Raw genomic sequence first — 22290 nt, 5'->3', positions numbered from 1 at the left:
CTTCCTTCGTTGGTTCACCCACCCAAAATGGCCAATACGGCCGGCATGTGCGCCATTCCAAAGCCAGGAGCCAGGTGCTTCTCCTGGTCTCCCATGGGGTGCAGGGCCCAAGCACTTGGGCCATCCTCCACTGCACTCCTGGGCCACAGCAGAGAGCTAGGCTGGAAGAGGAGCATCCGGGACAGAACCGGTGCCCCGACTGGAACTAGAACCCAGAGTGCCGGCGCCACGGGTGGAGGATTAGCCTAGTGAGCCGCGGCGCTGGCCCGTCAGTGTTTTCTGATTAAAGATAAAAACGTAAGTCTTCTCTTCTTTTAGTCTGGTTTAATTTTGACAGACGCCACTAAAGAAAGTGTTACTGCATTGTAAAAGGGATTTATAAGGGCAAGTGATAGCCTGGTAATTGGAGCACTACTCAAAGCAGCGTTGTCCTAGGGTGCGCAGTAAGATTGATGCTTTGGATTTTTAAGCAATAGGATACAGCTTGCATTAAACGGTCCTGTGTTTCCTCTTAGTTGAGGGTGGATCTTGGAGTACTAAGATAAACAATGTCTGTGTCAGCCAGGACTGTTGGCCACTAAGGGATTGATTCAGGGCCAGGGATTTTGCATAACAATAGCACATTGTAAGAGCAATGAAGGCACGAATATGGTCCTGTTCTTGGATGGAACCTGAGGCAGATGTAGCACGGGGCCTCACATGTAACAGTCACTGTTTTTTGAGTAAATGAGTGGACCATTTTTTATATAATTGTGGAAATAATATGATCTGGTGACAGGTACAGGACCACTTCAGGGTTGAATGAGGGAGCCTTCCTGGGTGCTGTCACAATGCTGTTGTCAGTAGGTAGCCGCTTTAAATGAATAGTTTTCTTAGGATTCTGCCAGCTGTCAAGTCTGTCTGAGCAGGAATGCTCCTTCTGTCTGTGAAAGGGGGACACCAACACCTGATCCGTTAGTCTAGGGTAAGTAGCTGCCCTAAGATGACATGTATAGAACGGCAGAAAAGACCTGCAAATCCTGTGTCTCCTAATGGACTTGTATCTAGAATTTATTTGGAATTCTTACAACTCAGTTTAATAAAAAGGACAAATACCCAATTAAAAACGGGCAAAGCGGGGACAGACATTTGGTCTAGTTTTTAAGATACCAGTTAAGATGATTGCCTGCTGCCCCGGAGGGCCTGGATTCGGTACCCACCTCCAGCTCCTGATGCAGGCCCTGGGAGGCAGTGGTCGTAGCCCGAGTGATTGGATTCCCGCCACCTGCTGGGAAACTTGGATTGGGTTCCTAGCTCCCAGCTCCCAACTTCAGCCTCAGCCCCAGCCTTCTTGGGTTTTGGGGAAGTGAACCAGTGAATGTGAGCTTGTTCTCCATCTCTGTCTCTCTTTCTGCCTGATTCTCTCTCTTCCTTCTCAAATGAATACATTTGAATAGATTAAAAAAAAAAAAGGGCAAAGAATGTTCTAAATGGACATTTCTCCAAAGCAGATTCGCATATAGCTAACATGAAAAGATGTTCAGTGGTATTAGTCACAGGTTATAGCAAATTGAAAACACATAAGGTACCCCTTTACGGTTGCCTATAGGAAAGGACAGACTATAATAAATGTAAGAAAATGATTGGAAATGCCGTGGCTTTCTGGGCTGAATTTAACATAAAGAGCTCCTTTGGAAAACAACTTTGGAGGTCTCTATGAGATAACCTAGCCATTCTATTCTTAGGTATCTACCAAAAAGAAATGAAAATATATATCTACCCAAAAACCTGTACATAAATGTTCACAGTGGCATGATTCCAAATAGCCAAACAGTGGAAACAAAAGCCAAAAAACCAAATGTCTTATCAGCCGGTGAATGATTAAACAGAATGTGGCATAGCCTTACAGAGGAATATTATATTATAAACAGAATATGGCATATCCTTACAATGGTATATTATTCAGCAGTGAAAAGGAATGAAATGCTGACACATGCTACAACATGGAATAACCTCAGAACGTTCTGCTGAGCAGCCAGGCACAAAAGGCCATATACCGTATGATTCCATCCATGCAAGTGGTCCAGCGTGGGCCAATCCCCAGGGACCGGAAGTTGGTTAGTGGGCTGGAAGGGTGAGAGGAGGAAGATGGAAAGGAACTTCCCACAGATAGGGAATTTCTTTTGGGGATGATCCAGATGTTCTAAAGCTGTGTGTGCTGAGGGTTGCACAGCTCTGAAGATACCAAAGCCATTATATTGGATACTCTTAAAAGCATGAATTGAATTGTCTGGAATGAGAATTATACCTCAGTAAGGCTGCTAAAAAAGAATCAACAAGGTAATATGTGCAGATACCCTTAGAATTATTTTAGAAAATACTGTTATTTTTTTTTAGTTTGAGTGTAAGGCCTTTAAATAGTAGCAGAATGACTTGGATATTTTCCCTCACTTGTAGGCCTGCAATTTTTATGCCATGACTCAACTTTATAAGGCTGTAACTCAGCCATAGAAGATACTGAGAATATTGAAGCACAACATGAAAACTCCTTGGTGTCTCTCTGTCTCTGTCTCTCTCTCTCTTTTTTTTTTTTTTTTGATAGGATTCTCTGAATTAGTTAATTTTGGCAATGGGTAGAATATGTCATTGTGGAATTAGGTTTTAGAATCATCAAATTTTAGAGCTAGAAGGACCTTCAGAAATCATGTATTCTAAGCCCTCTCACATTGTTTTGTGAGAGCTCGGAGTCCTGTGGAGACTAAGACATCTTAGGTCACAGAATTGAGTAAATTCTAGAACTGATTCAGTGTTCTCTGTGTTAACCCTGCAGCCAGCTGAAGGCTCTAGGAGGACTCTGTTTTCTTGTTTCTCCAAGCTTCTGGCGGCCACCTGCATTAGCTGTGGCTTCCTTCCTTCTTCCAAGCTGGTAGTGGCTGGTCAGCTCTTTCCCTCGAGGTAACTCTCTGGTTCTGATCTTTCGCCTTCCTTTTCCCCCATCAGTACCCTTGGGATTACTTTGGGTCCATAGGCTGCTGTCCATCTTTTAAGGCCCATGGTAGGCAACCTTAATTCTATCTGCAGCCTTAACTGCCACTTGCACTTAAGGTATACATAATGTTTTATATATGTGTGAAAATTATTATATATGTATTTATGAAATGGTTACTACAGTGAAAGAAATCTCACTTTTTTGTGGGTCAAAAGCAATTGAAATCTACTCTTAGGAAAGATCTTGAATGCAATACAATAGTAACTGTAGTCCTCATGTTGTACGTTAGACCCGTAGACATCTTTATCCTACATGTTTGCAGCTTTGAATCTTTCAAGCTATAACTCCCCATTTTATTTCAACTGCTCCTGGTAGCCACCATCTTGTTCTTTCTTTCTATGCATTTGACCTCTTTCTAGAGTTTATATAAAAATGAGATTATGTAGTATTTTTCTGTCTCATTTCACTTAACACAGTGTCCTCCAGTTTCGTCCATAATGTACCAAATGGCAGCATCCCTTTTTAAGCTGAGTAATATTCCATTGTGCACACACGTGCACACAGACACACATATGCACACACCATAGTTTCTTTAACCATCCCTCTGTCAGCAAACACTTGGGTTGTTTCCCTAGCCTTCTATTATGAGTAATACTGCAGCGAGCATGGGAGTGCAGGTCTCTTTAGAAGGTGAGCATTTCATTTCTTTTGGGGTATATAGCCAGCAGAGGGGTCTTTGGGTGCTAAGATTTGAATGTGTTCCCCAAAGTTTATGTGTTGGAACTTAATCCCCAAGTTCATTGCCTATTAGCATTTGGAGGTGGGCGTTTGGGAGGCATTAGCGTTGATATGTTAATAGCATTAGCAGAGGGGGCCCTCATGATGACACTGGTGGCTTTATGAGAAGAGGGTGAGAGGTTCCAGCGAGTGCATTTGCTCTGCACACCATGCACTTCTCTGCCCCTTGTTACAAACAGCACAAGGCCCCCTGCCAGATGTTGTTGGACGCCCAGCCTCCAGAACCGTGAGCCAAAATAAATTTGTTCCTTGTAAATTACCCCGTCTCAGATATTGTGTTATAGCAACAGGAAACACACAGAGACACAAGGGGACATGGCAGTTCTGTTGTTAGTTTCTTGAGGAACCTACTGTTTTCCATAGTGGTTGTACCAATAGGCATTCCACCAACAGTTTACAGGGGCTCCCTTTTCTCTACACCCCTGCCAACACTTGTTATGTCTTATAATTCTATTCTCCAAAGTGAAATTGCATTTTTAATATCAAGAAATGGGCTAATTATTATGGAACAGTGAAAAGCATGGTAGGGAGATAATATTTATTGATGTGGTGAAATGCTCATGACTCATCAAGACTTCATTTCTGTTAATTAGTTCCCTATTGTTGCCAGTTCCATTCTTATCCAGTTTAGACTCCTCAATTGAAATTACTCTCCTTCCAATTCCCTCATTTCCTTGTCACCATTTTTGTCTCCCGAGTTGGGCAAAATCTCAGGGCTGGATGTGGATGTGCTCAACGCTGCCAGTTTTTAGACCTTAATGATACACTCAGCATTGCTCGGCAGTCTTTCTCTCTCACTCTTCCACAGTGTACCTCTTCTACTCCAATCTCTCTGCTGCCCTAGCAGCCTTCCCCGATGTTGACTGCAGTCAGCCGTTGCTCTCTGTTGGCAACGTTCTTCTCTTGGCCTTGACATCACCCTTCCCGGTTTTCCTTTTCCCATTCTATGTGACCCTCTCCTGGTTTGTGTTGGTTCTTTCAGTTTTGCCCGACTTCTAAAAGAGGTTTAAACCTCAAGGGTTAGTCCTTTGTTTTTCACTTTGCACTTTTGGTTTTGAACGTGACCTGTATGCCTAAGCGTCTCCTAGTATCTCTAACTCAGCGCTTGTCATCTTCAGGGTTGCTGACATTGTGGGCTGGGTGACTTCTGGTGGAGGATGGGGATGAGGGGAGGGGGCTGCCTTGTGCATTGTGGGATGTTCAGCAGCATCTCTGGCCTCTACCCACTAGGTGCCAGTAGAACTCTCTCTCTGCCCCAGTTGTGATAACCAGAATATCTCCAGATAGAGAATCCTGGGGAGCAAAACCACTTCCCACTGAGGACCACTTTTGTAGACTAACACTCTCTCCTGAGGATCACGGGGTAACGCCTCTTGGACATTTCCACCGGAACGTCTCAGGCATTGCACATATAACATGGCCCAAATGGACTCTGTGTTTTTTCTCCAGTAGTCTGTCTTGCATGTTTCCTCACCGTAGATTATTCTGGAGATATTTTAGCTTTCATTGAGAGACAGCGTGGGAGCTGTCAGAGGTTGGGACCAGGAAGTGCCATGGTCTCACCTAGGTCAGATCTTCTTGAAGCTGGACTATGATTTGGAAGATTGGAGTGGAAAGGCTAGTTGGGAGGCTGCTGTGGTAATCCCATAGTAGCAGCCCGGACTAGGGTGGGGACAAGGGATCTGCTAAGCAGTGATGCCCTTGGTTTCATGCTTAACCACGAGTATTTCTGAGAAGAGAAAGTGGTTCCGTCCTAACATGAAATTGCTATCGTAGTGTGCTTTTGTTTTTGATGTATTTCTAAGAACTTGTAGGAAATGGGTTTTGGTGGATCAGAGTAAGAAGGGAGTAGCCAAAGCCCAGAATGTTCCTGGGATGTTGCATGAGGGACCCGAGGGGAGGCATAAGCCAGACAGCTGATAGAGAGAGCCAGGCCAGTCTTATCTGGGCCTGGCTCTCCCTCTATAAGATAGGTACCTGTGGCAGAGTAGATAGAATAAATGGAAACGTTAAATGTTAGAAGCACGTCATTTTGGGCCATAAGATCCTGAGCTAACGCAAGGTGGCTGTTGGCTTTTGGGTGCACAAGATGGCCCTGCACCCTGCAAGACACGCAGGGTCCCTGGTTCCTCACAGAGCAGCAGTCGTGTGCTCCCTCGTTGTGACATGGAATCTCCCCTACCCCACCCCACCACTTCCAGCCTCACTATGAGAGCTCCACATCCTGAGCTGCAAACCATGGAGCCCAGCTCCCTTTTCCAATTCAAAAATTGCCATTCACAATATGAAGTCAGAGAAGGCTTTGGCGTGCCAGGCCCTTCAAGAAAACTTGGGTTATTGTCTCTAGTTTTGAGGACTTAGAAGGAATCCACCAGCACTTTAGTATCAGCGTTGGTTTTTATTGCTGCTGCACCCTGTAAGAGTCCTCTAGTCTCATGTGTGTCTCAAAAGATTCTGGATCCTTGCATAGAGGGTGTGGATGTCTGAGCCATCTCTCATGATTGTGCAAAGCACCCATGTTCCAGCTGCTGTCCGTCCAGTCTTGTTACGTAAGAGAACTTGAATGAACCTAGTGTGGATGAAAGGGGATTCCCTGGCTGTATCTTAGCCAACGGCTTGGGGGTAGGATTGGAAGAGGGAGGTTCATGGCCAGTGTGTGAGTGTTTATGTGTGCCGTGCCTTTATCGGGTCTAGATGATAGCAAGAGCTACTAAGTATTTTTTAAATCATATTTTTAAAAAGTAGTAGAGAATAGAGTGTAATATTCCTCAGATTTGTGAAGAGTTATCAAACTCCTGTTGGAGCAATGGAAAATCCACCAAGGAAAAGATTGACAGTTTTGGATATTTAAAATTTAAGAATTATTCACAATGGAAAAATAACACAGTAGCCTGGGGAAAATGCTTATGTCAAGTGTGACTAAGGGTTAATACAGGCAGTACCTGAAAGGTTCGCTGAACTTTAATGAGGACAACTATATATAGTACGCGAGAGGCTGGAGTATTTTAGCAGCTAATGAGTAATACAATTGGTAATAAAAATGTGGAAATATGCCCACCATCACTGGTAATCAGACAAAGACATTTTACATCAACCTTGAGTAACCCCTTCTAGTCAAGAAGGGACCGGAGAGTAGGATTCTGGAACAGTCTGGAGTAGTCATCTACCTAGCCACTCTCGGCCACTGCCTTTCCCAGAACCTGCTGCGTGAGTTCCCATTCTTAAGTCTTCTCCCTTTCCCCTCTTTTAAAAATTTTTTATTAACATAAAGAGAACAGATTTCATAGGTACAATTCTAAGAGGATAACCGTATTTCCCTCCCTCAATCCCCTTCTTCCTTCCTTTCTTTATTTTCTTTAATTTTTGCCAAAATATAATTTCATCCACTCTAATCACAGGCTTACTGCAGCACTAACTGTAATATTCAACAAGTAAAAACTAGGAAGACCACAGTTCCATGGGAGTATAAACAAGGGCTGAAAACAACAATCAGATAGCAAGATGTCGCTTTCATTCCTATACTTTTTTTTTTTTTTTTTTGGTATCCTATGTTGAGTACCACATATCAGAGAAGACATATCCTCCCGACCCCCTGTTGACCCTCTACCCCTTACAGTGGCAGTCTGTCCTGGGGTTGTCCCTCCTGACTCAGTGTTCGTGGAGCTGCGTTGCGGCCATGCGTGTGTAAATCAGGCCCTGCACCTGACCTGATGGTTCCTGAGGAGAGGGAGGTCAGACTTGCTTGGCACACAGTAGTTGTTTGATACGTGTTGAACTGAATTAGGGAACTTGGTGAATGGTTTACTGCACTCCAGTATCTTAGAGTGATGGAATCACATAGTCATTGGCAGTGCAGTTGTTTTTGTGAAATTATAGGGATTGGGGTGTTCAATGTGATTTCAACTGCATTTGAAATGTAATAGGCAGAGAATTATTTTAAGATTCATAAAATCTTTTCTTTATCACAGCCTTTATGAGAAACCACTATAATTTTTTGAAAAAAAAAAAAATCACTGCCACACTTGTCCATTCCCTTTTCCCATCAAAGACTGATAAGGCCTGTGCATCCTGTCAGTTACCTGGCCTATCAGGAAACAGGGTAGGGTCCCATTGTGTGGGCTGTTAAGGATAACTGTATTCCTATGAACCTGAATTAGGTCCCCAAGCATTTTTTAACTTTTATTACCTCTAGATGCAATAGCCCAAGAGATGTTCATCATTTTTGTTTTCTCTCCTCCATGGCTTCATTTCAGAGGTGTGTGTAGTGTTTTGTGGTTTACAAATGCAGTCGCATTACCAGTGCTAAGTTCAGTAGGCTTTAGTGACATCAGGTATGCGTGGTAATGGTTTGCAGTATGGACCATCCTCCAGTGATTGGCAGAGAAGTCCTTTTAGGAAGCCCTGGTCTGGCAGGGAAGACATAAAATAGGGAAAAAGCCCAGCAGAAAGGCAGAGGTGTGGAACTACGTGATGCGTTCAGAAGACGCTGTTTTAGAAAGGGGATCTGCCACGGTCAGCCCTGTATTTTGGGCAGAAAACTGACAATGTTGTGAAAAGGAGGTGTGAGAAGAATGGCTCTCACTCTTTTCTGGTTTGCTTTGATTTTGGCATGCTTCTTCATGTGACAGTTTTGTGAGTGTCCCTAGGTTTTAGGTTGCAGTGTAGATAAATCATGCTTTCTACTGTGTTCTAGCCACTCAGCTGTGTGGCCTCTCTTACAGCCGAGCTCCAGAGCACCTCTTCCGGAAGCCTGGGGAAGGCTCCCTGGCCAGAGGAATGAGCTCATCTGGAAGCCAATGCAGTGTTTCTCTCCTCTGTGTGTGCCCATGTAGACTTGGTATCAGAGTTGATCTGTGGGGCAAGGGAGAAAAAAGCATTGCGGGTGAGGCTTTTTTGATTTTTAATATGTGTATGAAATGCCGGGCAGTTTCCTTAAAAGCTAGATTGTGACTCAGCAGATACACAGTGCTGCCTGTGCCCAGGTGATGCCAACACTTGGTCTGTGGACCAGTGTTTAATTATCAAGGGTGAGTGTTGCAGTGGATTAGTTTCTGGGAGGAGGAGCGTGGTGGGGGCAAGAGGCGCGGAGTCACCACACAGATCCCGGGAGTCGGGTGAAAGCAGGCCTGAGGCAAGCAGCCTGCAGACTCGTTTATTTCAGTTGCTACAACAGTAATATAGCCAAGGCAGCCAATCCGGTCATGGGGCGGCCTATGAGCTAACCAATCAAACCCTGTTGCCAGGCAGTTTCTGAAACCATCCAATCACAGCCTGTTGCCAGGCAGACTCTGTTGCCAGAGGCCATCTTGGCATGGCCTTCTCATTCTACTGCAGGTGAGATACGAGTGACTAGATGTTCATGTTGTTATCTGAAGTGGGGAACACAGGAGAAGAAAATGATGGGAGAGAATCTGGGAAAGAGAGGGAGGGTTTTTTGGGAGATTAGGTACAAAACGGTAGACTGATGGAAATGTTGCTAAGGAGCTCAAGAGAAAAATCGGGCCTAGGGATACATGTTTTGGAATCAGCATTCCAGTGCTTATAGCAAAGGCCACAAGAGTGAAAGACATTACACACAAGAGAGAGAGAAGTGCTTATTGGTGTTTGCTAGAATGTTAATGTTGCATGTAAGTGGATGGACTCCTATAGTGCACACTCCCTAGGTGTAACCAGCAATGGGGAGGAAAGTGGATGGGGAGCCCTCCCGGTGTGCACACTCCCTAGGTGTAACCATCCAGTCCCGTGTGCGCACTCCCTAGGTGTAACCAGCAATGGGGAGGAAAGTGGATGGGGAGCCCTCCTGGTGTGCGTACTCCCTAGGTGTAACCAGCAATGGGAGGAAAGTGGACGGGGAGCCCTCCCGGTGTGCACACTCCCTAAGTGTAACCATCCAGTGGATGGGGAGCCCTCCTGGTGTGCGTACTCTCTAGGTGTAAACTGAGGAGCAGGAATGTCTTCTTTGCCAAGCAGACTTCTTCCTTGGTAATTGCCTGTATAAGGCTGAATATTCCAAAGACTTAGGTTAAAGGGTATTAAAATGCCTTTTCTGGTGAAAATAATCTCACATAAGCAAAAACGTATTAGATGTGCATCTCCAAAATGCCAGGCATTCTTCCAAGCCCTGGGGTTAAAATTGTAGCGAACACCAGGCATCCCAGACACAGTGGAGCTTGAGGGAGAGGTTGACAAAGTGATTACAAGATGGCTTGACAAGTGCTGTGACAGAGAAGTAGAGTGTGACGCAAGAGCATCCGTGCCATGAGCACATGACTCAGTGTGCAGGGGTGGGCTGCCCGTCCTGGGGAAGGGGCACCCGAAGGCTGAGTGGAGGTGACCTACAAGAAGAGGAAGCAGGGTCAGTGCTGTGATATAGCACGTGAAGCCACTACCCACAATGCCGGCATCCCGTATGGGCGCTGGTTCTGTCCCGGCTGCTCCACTTCTGATCCAGCTCTCTGCTGATGTGCCTGGGAAAGCAGCAGAAGATGGCCCAAGTAGTCTCCTACTACCTGGGGGACCCAAAAGAAGCTCATGGCTCCTGGCTTTGCATTGGCCCAGTTCTGCCCATTGTGGCCATTTGGGGAGTGAACCAGCAGATGGAAGATCCATCCCATCCCCAGCCCCACCCCACAACTCTGCCTTTCAAATAAATAAATCTTTAAAAAAAAAAAAAAAAGGAGGGGAAAAGGTGGGCATGACAGCAGTGACTTGGAGGGGGGAAGGCTGCAGGTTCAGTGTGATTGCCCCTTGGAGTGTGGGAGCTGGGAATAGTTAGAAATGAGCTTGAAGTGATGAACAGAACCCAAAACCAGGCCCCCTCCTCTTGAACTTGGTAGAAGAGGGGAAGGGAGAAAATGGTATATTATCCTGAGGAAAAGCCATGATTCTGCCATGGTGTAGTTCAGACAGTGGGCTTACGTGTGCAGTTCTTCAAGGCTTTTCTGGGTTGGCCTCGTCATGAGAGGGCTCAGTGGCACTGTTTCTATAGGGAGCGTGTTTGGGGCTTCAAAAGCTGTCTTACAACTCTCAAAAACAAATTTCACTCTTGGAGACTGCTTGTGTAAGCACACAACACTGATGTTTTCTGTTATTTGTGCTAAAATTGTGATTTCTGCGGTGTTTATGTGGCTACAGTGATTTTCTACCCTCTGATACGAATACTAAGGTATCATTCATTCCATAGATCTTGCTGAAATGTTTTCTGTTCTTAATCAGATTTAGAAAATAGGTGGAAATATAAAAACCTTTTTATAAATTATCCAGTTTTTCAAGTGTTTGTTTTACAGGATTTCCTTTGTAAATTGTATTGTGGTATAGTGTTACGTACCATGAACATATGAAAAATGAAACTGACCCAAAATTATTATAAACAGAAAGCAATGGGTATAGTTTCACCATGGAAGTCAAATGTAATAAAGAAGCTAAAAAATGAAAGGATGAATAATGCCTAGCTTTAAAACTAATAACCCTGAGCCCATCATCATCATCATCATCTTTATTACTAGCTATTGTTATCAGGTGCTCAGGAAACAGTTGTGCAGGCCGTTCCATCTGCAAAAGAGATCTACATGAGCTCCATTTTGTTTAAAGCATGAACTTGGGCTGAGACTCTGAAATTCGTGTCTGCAGCATACAAAGTGAATTTCCTCCACAGCCTGTCTCAGCGCACAGTATCTTGCTTTTCTCATTGGTAGAATGCTTTCAGCTGGCAAGCAATAGAAAACCCAAATGAAAATGGCTTACGTATAAGGGCATTTTATCATCTCATAGAACTAGAAGTCTGGGGGGCGGCGCTGTGGCTCACTTGGTTAATCCTCTGCCTGTGCCGCTGGTATCCCATATGGGCGCTGGGTTCTAGTCCCGGCTGCTCCTCTTCCAGTCCAGCTCTCTGCTGTGGCCCGAGAGTGCAGTGGAGGATGGCCCAAGTGCTTGGGCCCCTGCACCGTATGGGAGACCAGGAGGAAGCACCTGGCTCCTGACTTTGGATCAGCACAGTGCCGGCCGTGGTAGCCGTTTGCGGGGTGAACCAACGGAAGGAAGACCTTTCTCTTTCTTTCTCTCTCTCACTGTCTAGCTCTATCTGTCAAATTAAAACAAAACAAAACAAAACAAAACAAAAACTAGAAGTCCGGAAGAAAGATGACTTTACCCTTGATCCACTTAGTGGCTAACTGCCGCCTCAGCCTCTGGTTCCTTGGCTTTCCATTCTGCTGTCCGGCTCCGCTTCATTTGTGTCCTCTTCTTCCCTCCCAGCCTCAAGACTGCAGCTCTAAGAACGATGTCTTCACATCAAAGAGCTTTTTCAATGAGTGGGTCATTTAATATAATCCCATTTATTGTAATTACTGTTATGATTGGGTTTATGTCTGCCATTTTGCCTTTTGTTTTCTGTAGGTATCATGCATCTTCAGTTCTTCCTTTCTTGCCTTCTTTAGAAATAAGTGAGTATCCTCAGTGTGACATTTTAATTGTGTATTTTGGATTATTTTCTTAGTGGTTACTCTGTGGTTTACCATACTTATGCAATTCTTAACTTCTAAGAATCTGCTTCTGACTTAGACTTACTTTCAGCCAAAGAGACTTTCCTGCTCTGTAGCTTCCTTCCCCTCCCTATTTTTGCGCTATTACTGTTATACACATGATTCATATGCGTGTTTAAAACCGAACAACACGTTGTTAAACTTCTTACTTCATATAAGCTCAGAGAAGAAGGGAGAGCAAGTGCATGTCCAGAGTTAATTACACTGACCTTTCTCTGCTCCTCTTTATATGTTCTTGTGGGCTCGAGCCGGCTCTGCTGGCGTCTCCTTACTTCAACAGAACTTCGTTTGACGTGGATCTTCCATGCTGTTGATAATGAATATTGTTAGCCCACCAAAACCATGATATGAATATTGTTTTGTAGGGTTGCTCTGTAATCAGTTGGAAGAGCAGAGAAGAAGTAGGCAGTCGGAGTGTCATTTGTCACCGTGTACACACTGACCTCTGCCTGCACTTTGCTTTTGTGGCTTTGAAGCACTGTTTAGTGTTAGTGGCTTGCAGCCTAAAGAACACCCTCTGGTGTATTTTATAAAGCAGATTTTCTAGCAACTGATTATCTCAGCTTTTGTTTTCCTGGGAATGTCTTGATTTCACCTTCATTTGAAAAAAAAATTGTTTTATTTATTCATTGTATTTATTTTTTTATTTATTGTATTTATTGAAAGGCAGAGAGAGATGGAGAGATCTCTGCTATCCAGGTTCACTCCTGAGATACCTGCAACAGCCAGGCCAGGGCCAGGCCAAAGCTGGGAGCCAGAAATTCGGTTTGGGCCTGGCATGTGGGTGGCAGGGGCCCGAGAACCTGAGCTGTCGCCTGCAGCTTCCTAGGGTCCGCATTAGCTGGAAGCCGGGATCAGGAGTCGGAGCCAGGGATTGAACGCAGGTACACCGATTTGGGACACAGACATCCTAACTGCTAGGCAAATGCCTACCCCTAAAATACATATGTTTTGTATACCAGTAAATACCAGCCTCTCTTAGTGGCTCTTATGACTAGAGCTGTCTCCTGAGATTTTATTTCATGTAGCAATCTTTTAGGGCACTCTTCTCTGTCTCAGACTCCCTAATAGAAAAGAGAGCACAAAGAGGAGTAAGACGCACCCCTGTTGTCACAGCCAAGGGTCAGGCTTCTGGGGTTATGTAGGGTCAGGCTTCTTGGGTTATGTAGGGTCAGGCTTCTTGGGTTATGTAGGGTCAGGCTTCTTGGGTTATGTGGTGTCGTTCTGGCGTAAGAATCTGGAGTTCTGTTCTTTTACAAATGGTAACCTTAACGATTTTCTTTGCATGCTTCCTAGAATCAAAGCCCTGCGTCCCCTCTGCTCTTATCAGGAGCAACTTCTTTGGGTGGAGCTCCTTGCCACTTCCTAGCCCCTTACCTAGCGTGATAGAGTTCTTCAGAGAAAGCAGACTAGTAAGAGGACTCGTTCCCTTCCTCGCTTGCTCAAGTTTATTTTAAGGAATTGGCTCATGTGGTTGTTGGAGCTGATGACCCAAATTGTGTAGGACAGGCCAGCAAGCTGGATATTCAGGTAAGAGTTGATATTGCGCTACGAGTCCAACATTTGCAAGGCAGCCTGGAAACCAAGGCACGGTTTTTATGTTAAGTCTAGAGGCAGAGTTGCCTCATCTTCTGGAACCTGGCGACTTCTCTTGAGATCCGTCACCTGATTGGGTAAGATCTGCCACATTATGGAGAGTAATCGGCTCTGTTCAAAGTCAGCTAGCTGGGGGGGAAGCCATTGTAATCCATAAGTCGTACTTTGGAAATTTATATTCATTAAATAAAAGATAAAAATAAAAAATAAAAAAAATAAAGTCAGCTAGCTACATCTGGCCAGGTTGACATAGAAAATTAACTGTCACATCCTAGCTAACTGTTTATTTATTGTCAAAATTGGGATTGTTTTTAGAATAAGGAGTAACAATTTATAATATTACAATTATACATTATAAAGTAGAATTATGCATAGTTTGTTGTCTGATATATTGCTTTTATTATATTGGCAAACTATGAAATGATCCTATTAAGTTTTCTTAAAGATAATTTTATTCTAAAATATATTAGCATTTACCTGTGTTCATTGAAGCAGAACAAAAAGTGTCCTTTGTTAAGTTTCTCAGCATTTTTAAGAAAAAACAGAATTCTCAGTAAAAGTTCACATATATTACTTAGTTGCTTAGCCATAATTTGTATATAATATACTGAGAACCTGTTTTTTTTTGAAAAGCAATGTATTTTTAAACATGGTTGTATTATTTTGAGTTGGTTCATCAAACTGTAGTCTTATTATTTTTAAAAAATATTTATTTTATTTGAAAGGTAGAAAGTTACAGAGGGATAGAGAGGCAGAGACAAAGAGAGAGATCTTCCATCTGCTGGTTCACTCCCCAAATGGCCACAACAGCCACAGTTGGGCCAATCCAAAGCCAGGAGCCAGGAGCTTCTTCCAGGTCTCCCTGGGTGCAGGTGTCCTAGTCTTGGACCATCCTCCACCACTTTCCCAGGTGCATTAGCAGGGAGTTGGATCAGAAGAAGAGCAGCTGGGTCTTGAACTGGCACCCATATGAGATGTCAGTGCTGCAGGCAGTGGCTTTACCTGCCATGCCACAGCGCTGGCTACTTTTTTTTTTTTCTTTTTTCTTTTAGATTTATTTATTGTATTTGAAAGGCAGAGTTACAGAGAGACAGAAAGAAACAAAGGCATGGCTGCTAAATTTGAAATTGTTGTTTTTTTCAATAGTCATTATTTTCTGTAAATCCTAATTTTTAAATTTGTTAATAAAATCTATCCACAGGTACTGAAGTACTGGTTAAGTATAAGGGAAACCTACTAAATAGAAGTTATTCTAAACTTTGACATTTTAATAGTTTAATGTGTACATATCCTAGCATATATATTTTACAAGTACTGTCTGTTTTTATTTAGATTACCATTATTCACCAAAAAAATGTTTAATGGAAGCCACCTTTTTTTTTTTAAGATTTATTTATTTGGGGCCAGTGCTGTGGCACAGCACGTTAATGCCCTGGCTTGAAGAGCTGGCAACCCATATGGGTGCCAGTTCTAGTCTCAGCTGCTCTAATTCTGATCCAGCTCTCTGCTATGGCCTGGGAAAGCAATAGAAGATGGCCCAAGTCCTTGGGCCCCTGCACCTGCATGGGAGACCCAGAAGAAGATCCTGGATCCTGGCTTTGGATTGGCGCAACTCCGGCTGTTGCAGTCAATTGGAAAGTGAACCATCAGATGGAAGACCTCTCTCTCTCTTCCTCTCCTCTCTCTGTATAACTCTAACTTTCAAGTAAATAAATAAATAAATCTTTTTTAAAAAGAGAAGGAGAGGCACAGAGAGAGAAAGAGAGAAAGAGAAGAGAGAGAGAGAGGTCTTCCATCCGCTGATTCACTCCCCAGTTGGCCGCAATGGCTGGATTTGCACCAGTCCAAAGCCAGGAGCCAGGTGCTTCTTCCAGGTCTCCCATGGGGGTGCAGGGGCCCAAGGACTTGGGCCATCTTCTACTGCTTTCCCAGGCCATAACAGAGAGCTGGATTGGAACTAGAGTAGCCGGGACTCAAACCAGGATCCATATGGGATGCTGGCACTGCAGGCAGCAGCTTTACCCACTATGCCACAGCGCCGGCCCCTCAACAAAATTTTTATGAGGCAAAGCTTGTGAAATGAGTGGTACCTGGTATAGAAATCTTTTGAACATTTAAGGAATTTAAGTGCTGCTGAATTGTAGATATTTTCAGGTTCATTTCATCCTGATCCATAATATAAACTTTATCTAAGTAAAAAGGTAGGTTCTAAATAAAAATTAAACCTTGAACTAAAGATTTCTGCTTAGCCAGTTTGAGCTGCTATAAGAAAATGGCCATAGACTGGGAGGCTTCAACAACAAACATTTACTTCTTGCAGCTCTGCAGGCTGGGAGTCCCACGCTCAAGGTGCTGGTAGATTCCCTGAGGGGCCTGCTTCCTGCTTTGAGACCTGGCTTGGCTTTCTTGCTGTCTTCACATGACTGCCCTTTATGCGCCGGGTCCGAGAGCAATCTTTTCATAAAGGCATGAATCCCATCATGAGGGGCCCATCCATCCACAGGACCTCTCAGGACCTCCCCCGTGTTCCATCACACTGGGGAGTAGGACTTAAGTAGAAGAATTAGGGGAGGGGCAGCAGGTGTTTAGCCTAGGTGGTTAAGGTACTCACTTCCCACATCAGAGCACCGGGCTCTACTCCATGCTGTGGCTCCTCACTCTGGCTTCCTGCTACGGCAGACTCTGGGAGGCAGTACCGAGTTCCTGCCACTCGCAGGGGAGACCCGGATTGCATTCCAGCTTCTGGCTTCCACCACAGCCTGGCCTGGCCCACACCAGCCATTGCAGGCATTTGGGGGAGTAAAACAGTGATTGGGAGCTGACTCAGCCCTCAGCCCTTGGCCTTCCCCCATTCTTTTTCTATCCCTGCTGCACCTCAAATAAAAAAAAATATTCAAGAGAACTGGGAGGTCGGGGGGCAGTGCACACAAACACTTACTCCATAGCTATTTCCAATAGCTTTGGGACAAAATGAAACTGAGAATTAGGTTGGGTTGAAATCATCAGCACTGTTGATTTGGTGAAGTAGGTCTTAAAAATCTCAAAGAATTTTAAGACAGGTAACAAAAACAGAAAGCATAGAGTACCATACTGAAGTATCTTTTTAAATTCAACTTCAGCTTTGTCATAAAAATATTTTAGCTCAGTTTCTTTAAGAGCATGTGTGTTTAAATATTTATAGGATATGATCAGTAGACTGTTGTAGCTTTTGTGGGTATAACTGAATTTACTTCATTTTGATGAGTAGTTATATAGTTTATATTGGCACCTTTCTGAACTAGATTAAGGGGTCTCCAAAGAGTTCATGCAAATGTGCATTACCTTCTAATTCTCTTTTCCATGAACTTTTGAATTACTCATGTATGTGACCCTCAACCAAGCCCAAATGTATTTCCATTTTTTTTCCATTAGTATGAGCACTGTTTTACCATGTGCTATGCTGTACCAAAATTTTTGGTTGCGTTATTACTGTAAAAACAAATAGAGTTGATTCTTCTTGTTCTCAGATTTTAACAGACACGTAAAAATTGTACATAGTTGTAGAGTGCCACATAACGCTTCACTACATGTGTAGATATTGTGTGATGTCCAATCAGGGTTTAGCTGGCTCTTCAAACAGTTAACATTTCTTTAGTGTGAAAGCATTAGAAACCCTATCTTCTGATCTTTTTGGTAGAGAACTATACAGCAGTGTCTGTAGTCACCCTACTGTGCAAGGAAACTGAAGAACTCTGGCTTCTACCCATCCATGACCAAGCACCCTTTGGTTAACTTTCCCCTCCCACCCGGCTTCTGTGGACTTGTCTGCTCCCTGAAATACATCTGGAACCCTGAGTCAGAACTCATGGCACTTCTGGGGTAATTCCGTGGAGTGCATGGCTACCGAAGGTGCAGAGTGGTGAAAAAGCTGGTATTGCTCAACCCGCGTGTGCCTCGTGGAGGTGGAATCGAAGGGTGACGCTCTGCCTTCTGTCAGCTCCCATGCTGACAATGAGCATCTTCTCTGTGTCTAGGTGTTTCTAACTCTGTGCTTCTTGGTGGTGATTTCACTGCTGGAAAGACCACCACATGTAGAGCGTGCAAGAGGGCTGTCATGTGTCTTTCAGAGGCACCTACGTGAGTTAGACTTGAGGTATAGAGGTGCTGACTGTGAGCTCCATCTTAGCACATCCACTGTATGTGTGAAGGTACCTTGAAACGGAAACACACGCAAAAAAACGTCCTGTTTGATCGCTTGATGGAGATGTGTCCAGCAGCTCCCAGGAACCTAATCCCGTATTTCCCATACAAGCAGTAGAGCGGCATGGGCTAATTCAGAGTTTGTGGTGGTTTCATAGAACTTAACCCACTGTGAATAATGAGAATTACTATAATTTCATATTTATTGTTGAACTTGTTCAGTGAATTTTAGTGGTAATGACAACAGTTTCAGGTGTTTCGCGTTTTACAGTGTGAACTTCCAGAAGCTCCACTTTGATTTCATGAATTAGATGAAGTCATAAAGCCATCACTGGAAATAACCGATTGTTCTGTTTTGAGGCACGTGCTGATACTGACAGAGAGCTGGCATCATTTACCTGTGAATTTCTTCTGCTCCCAGGGCCAACAAAGCAATCACTATCCCTTTCCTTAGTGCTTTGAGTGAGATTTAAAAAGTCACTTGATCTAGATGAAAATTCATGCTTTGTAGACAACCATGTAAAACCCCTTCTCATCTGCTTTTGTTAAGTTAATGTCTTCAAGCTAGTTCCAAGCTGGGCAGCAACCTCAGGCATTCCCTCGCCTCCAGCCTGGCCTCCTGTCTGAGGCCACATCCTTTTGGTGCGAGTGGGTACTGTCTTTGGGTGTGAGGTTCAGTTACATGACACGACGAGGTGGGTTAACACTTGCTGATGACCGGCTTCACGGTACATGTGTCTTACCCAGGGTTCAGTGGGATCCGATAGAGCATGGAAGTAAGCTACCCAGCTTACTTTAAAAAACTTCTGGGAAAATGTAAAATCTAGGACAAATGGTGGATTGGGTAGACCCCGGGAAGTGGGTGGGAACTGGACCTTTCTCAGCAAACCAGCACACGTGGATGCCTTAGCAGACATGTGTGCTTTCAGAAATCTCCTGACTGCAACCTCTTGATTACTGTTTTCCCATCACAAGGTCACAAAGGCCGTGCTCCCAGTGTGATTCACTCGGTGTGGCTGTTTAGTAGTCTCCACAACATTATACACAAGGACAAGATTATGAAGCGTTCTTCTTAACTGGTATTACTCACTGTGGCCAGTCTCTCTGACTCACTCTCTCTCTCTCTCTCTCTCTCTGACTCTCTCTCTTTCTTTCTTTCTCTCTGTCTTCTTTCATTTATTTTTCCCTGGAACATTTTGTATTCATTGTAAAATGCTTTCAATTTTAAACTCAAGACATGTCATAAATGATAGAATTATTTTCCCTTAAATTCAATATTCTGTTGTCTCAATACAAATATTATATAGTAATTGAAAGTAAAAGTAGTTTTATATATATTTAATAAAAAGGATTATCTGAGTATAATTATAATACTACTTTATGTTCTATTGCAGAATTCATCAAAAAGATTCATCCTGTGCCTTATGACTCTGCAGGAACCTTGGGAAAGAGGTAAGTGACAAGCATTCTGGGGAGATTTCTGAAACATTAGTTTGATCTCAAAGGTTCCTAGGAAAGTATGTGATGGGAATATACTTAAGTGATGCACCACTTTTTCTCCTCAATAAACCATTAGTAGAAACACCACGTTTGCATGGATCTTCATGTAACATTTACCTAGTTATTATATATTATGTATTATTATATATTATAATTTTATTATATATTATACATTTATATATTATATTTTGATATATCATGTATTATTATATTATTATATAATATAAATATATGTTATTATATTATTATTCCTGTGTTATTATATTTTCCAGGGAATATTTTTTTAAAATTTATTTATTTACTTGAAAGGTAGAGTTACAGAGAGACAGAGGGAGAAATAGAGAGGTCTTACATCCGCTCATTCACTCCCCAATTGGCTACAATGGCCGGAGCTGCACCGATCCAAAACCAGGAGCCAGAGCTCCATCTGGGTCTCCCATGTGGGTGCAGTAGCCCAAGCACTTGGGCCATCCTCTGCTGCTTTCCCAGGGACATTAACAGGGAGCTGGATTGGAAGTGGAGCAGCCAGGACTCAAACTGGCGCCCATACGGGATGTTGGCGCCACAGACAGCGGCTTTACCTGCAATGCCTCAGTGCTAGCCCCTTTCTAGGGAATTTTAGGCTTATTTTCTGTCATAGTTACAACAAGGACATTGATAATAAGATATAGGAGTATGGCATACACCAAAACTTACAGCATTTAAAAATGTGATTAGGAGCTGGCACTGTGGTGTAGTAGGTTAAGCCTCCGCCTGTGGCACAGGCATCCCATAAGGGCACCAGTTTGTGTCCCAGCTGCACCACTTCCAATGCAGCTCTCTGCTAATGGCCTGAGAAAGCAGTAGAAGATGACCCAAGTGCTTGGGCCCTGGCACCCACGTGGGAGACCCGGAAGAAACTTCCGATCAGCTCAGCTCCAGCCATTGCAGCCACTTGGGGAATGAACCAGTGGATGGAAAACCTTTCTGTCTCTCCCTTCTCTGTAACTCTGCCTCTCAAATAAATATATAAGTCTTAGAAGAATAAAATAAAAAAATAAAAAGTCATTAATTGCCAGGAGATAAACTGGATTGTACTTAGAAAAAAAAAGACATTAGAGAATAAGTGAAATTTAAATAAACTTTGTAGTTAACAGTCACATATTGTTCTAATTTCTTAGCTGTGACAAATGCACTCCGGTTATGTAAGATGTTAATTTTAGGGAGATCTGGATGGGGTATGTAGAAAGTCTGTACTATCTTTGTAAGTATTTTGTAAATCTAAAGTTACTGCAACATAAAAGCTTATTTAAAGCAAACAAAAGTCAGTTTATTGATTTGAAAATTATGGCTTAGAAGTAGCTCCCCTATGCACTGGTTTGAAAAATAATATCAAAATTATTAATTACCTATAAAAAGTCAGAGTCCATGAAATCGAAGTGCCGGGAAATGCGTGACTCATGGTTTGTTTTCGGAGCGTGTTGTTCGGAGCGTGGGACTCCGTTTCTGAACACTGGCACGGCATTTCCACTTTTATTCTTTCAAGGTACTTGTGCATTCTTCGGTTGTTTTGTGTCCCACTTTCTAATACTGTAGGCAGCGGCGTTAAATGGTCCCAGATACATGGCTTTCTTCAGTGCGTTGTTTAGAAACAGAAAGGCCGGTGATACGACCAAGTTTTTTGGAGTCGAGAGCCTGTCGGTGTCGTTTTGTTCAGTTGCACCTACTTGAGATTCGAGGTCAAGCCCTAGACACAACTGACCTATTGTTAGTGAGTAGGAGTAAAAAGGAGTGTAACTCTCTGTAGCCAGTTCTGAAACTGAGCTAAAATAATACAGAATGGATCGCTGTCAGATAATGGAAATTCTCAGTTTCTGAAATGGACTGTAGCATGAGAATCTTCTGTTTCCATAAATATTGAAAGACTCTAAGATGGGAACTCTGTAGTTTGGTGAAACTGTTATGTAACCTTCCATTAATAAAATAGCCAGGCTGGTCTTCTGAGTGGTTTCCTGCTCCTCTTGCCAACTTTAATGACTCTAGTCCAGTCTCCTAAGGAGGAATGGAATATGTTACACGATGGACATTTCAGACAACTCTTGCAGGATAATGGTCAGGCTTGGAGATTTCCATTTTGCTCCCTAATTTTTACTTGGAATCAGTGTTATCAATCTCACATTAATAGACGTTACATCCTTGACTCTTAGTTGTGTAACTTGGTTGCACTAACCTTGGGAGGGGAGTTTAGAGAAAGGAAGGACTTTAGTTTTTAGGCCAAATTTAAATTCCATTGATCCTATATTGGTTTGCTCAGAAAAACAACCAAAGTAAACCTTTTATTATTCTGTTCTTAAATGGCATTAAAAGTGACATTTTTAGGACATGGTTACCGTTCAGCTTGTGTCGTCTTGTGGTCATCAGGGTAGATGAGACTAGCACTCACTACGTGCCTGGCACTTTACCCGCTTATCTCATTTTGTCTTCACAAACACTTGTGAGGCAGGTGACACTCTCTTTACAGGTGAGGCTGGGGCAGAGGCAGGCATCTCCAGGCTCACCCTGCGACTGGGGCCGAAAGAGCAGGTGCCCACTGTTTGCAGTACTTAGGCATAGGTTCATGACGTTAGCAGCTTCCAGGAAATGCTGGCACGTTCCCAGGGACACACAGTCACCAACTTTTCTGGGTAAGAGTTTGCGACGTCACTGCGCGGCCAAGAGCAGATTCCTCAG

At 43.4% G+C, this 22290-nt stretch overlaps 1 protein-coding gene across 45 annotated transcripts in view; it reads left to right on the top strand.

The window, feature by feature from the left end:
• Positions 1–22290, top strand: part of ZNF438 (zinc finger protein 438) — a 154904-nt gene that overhangs the window by 18577 nt on the left and 114037 nt on the right. For 23 of the 45 annotated variants that reach the window (XM_051821655.2, XM_051821657.2, XM_051821632.2 and 20 more), the window contains exon 2: positions 19476–19533. Coding sequence is in view for 6 of the 45 variants with exons in the window: in XM_051821628.2 (XP_051677588.2) it covers positions 12045–12207; positions 19476–19533 (221 nt within the window). In the remaining 39 variants the exon portion in view is untranslated. Of the gene's footprint in view, positions 1–2778; positions 2935–3618; positions 3659–8527; positions 8649–9744; positions 12208–13602; positions 13837–19475; positions 19534–22290 lie in introns of those variants that run through there. The other 22 variants (XM_051821666.2, XM_051821664.2, XM_051821654.2 and 19 more) reach the window with 10 other exon arrangements.

Source organism: Oryctolagus cuniculus, chromosome 13 (assembly GCF_964237555.1).
Source record: "Oryctolagus cuniculus chromosome 13, mOryCun1.1, whole genome shotgun sequence".
NCBI classification, from domain to species: domain Eukaryota; kingdom Metazoa; phylum Chordata; class Mammalia; order Lagomorpha; family Leporidae; genus Oryctolagus; species Oryctolagus cuniculus.
The sequence above is the reverse complement of the archived record's forward strand: the minus strand, read 5'-3'. Positions and strand labels throughout refer to the sequence as shown.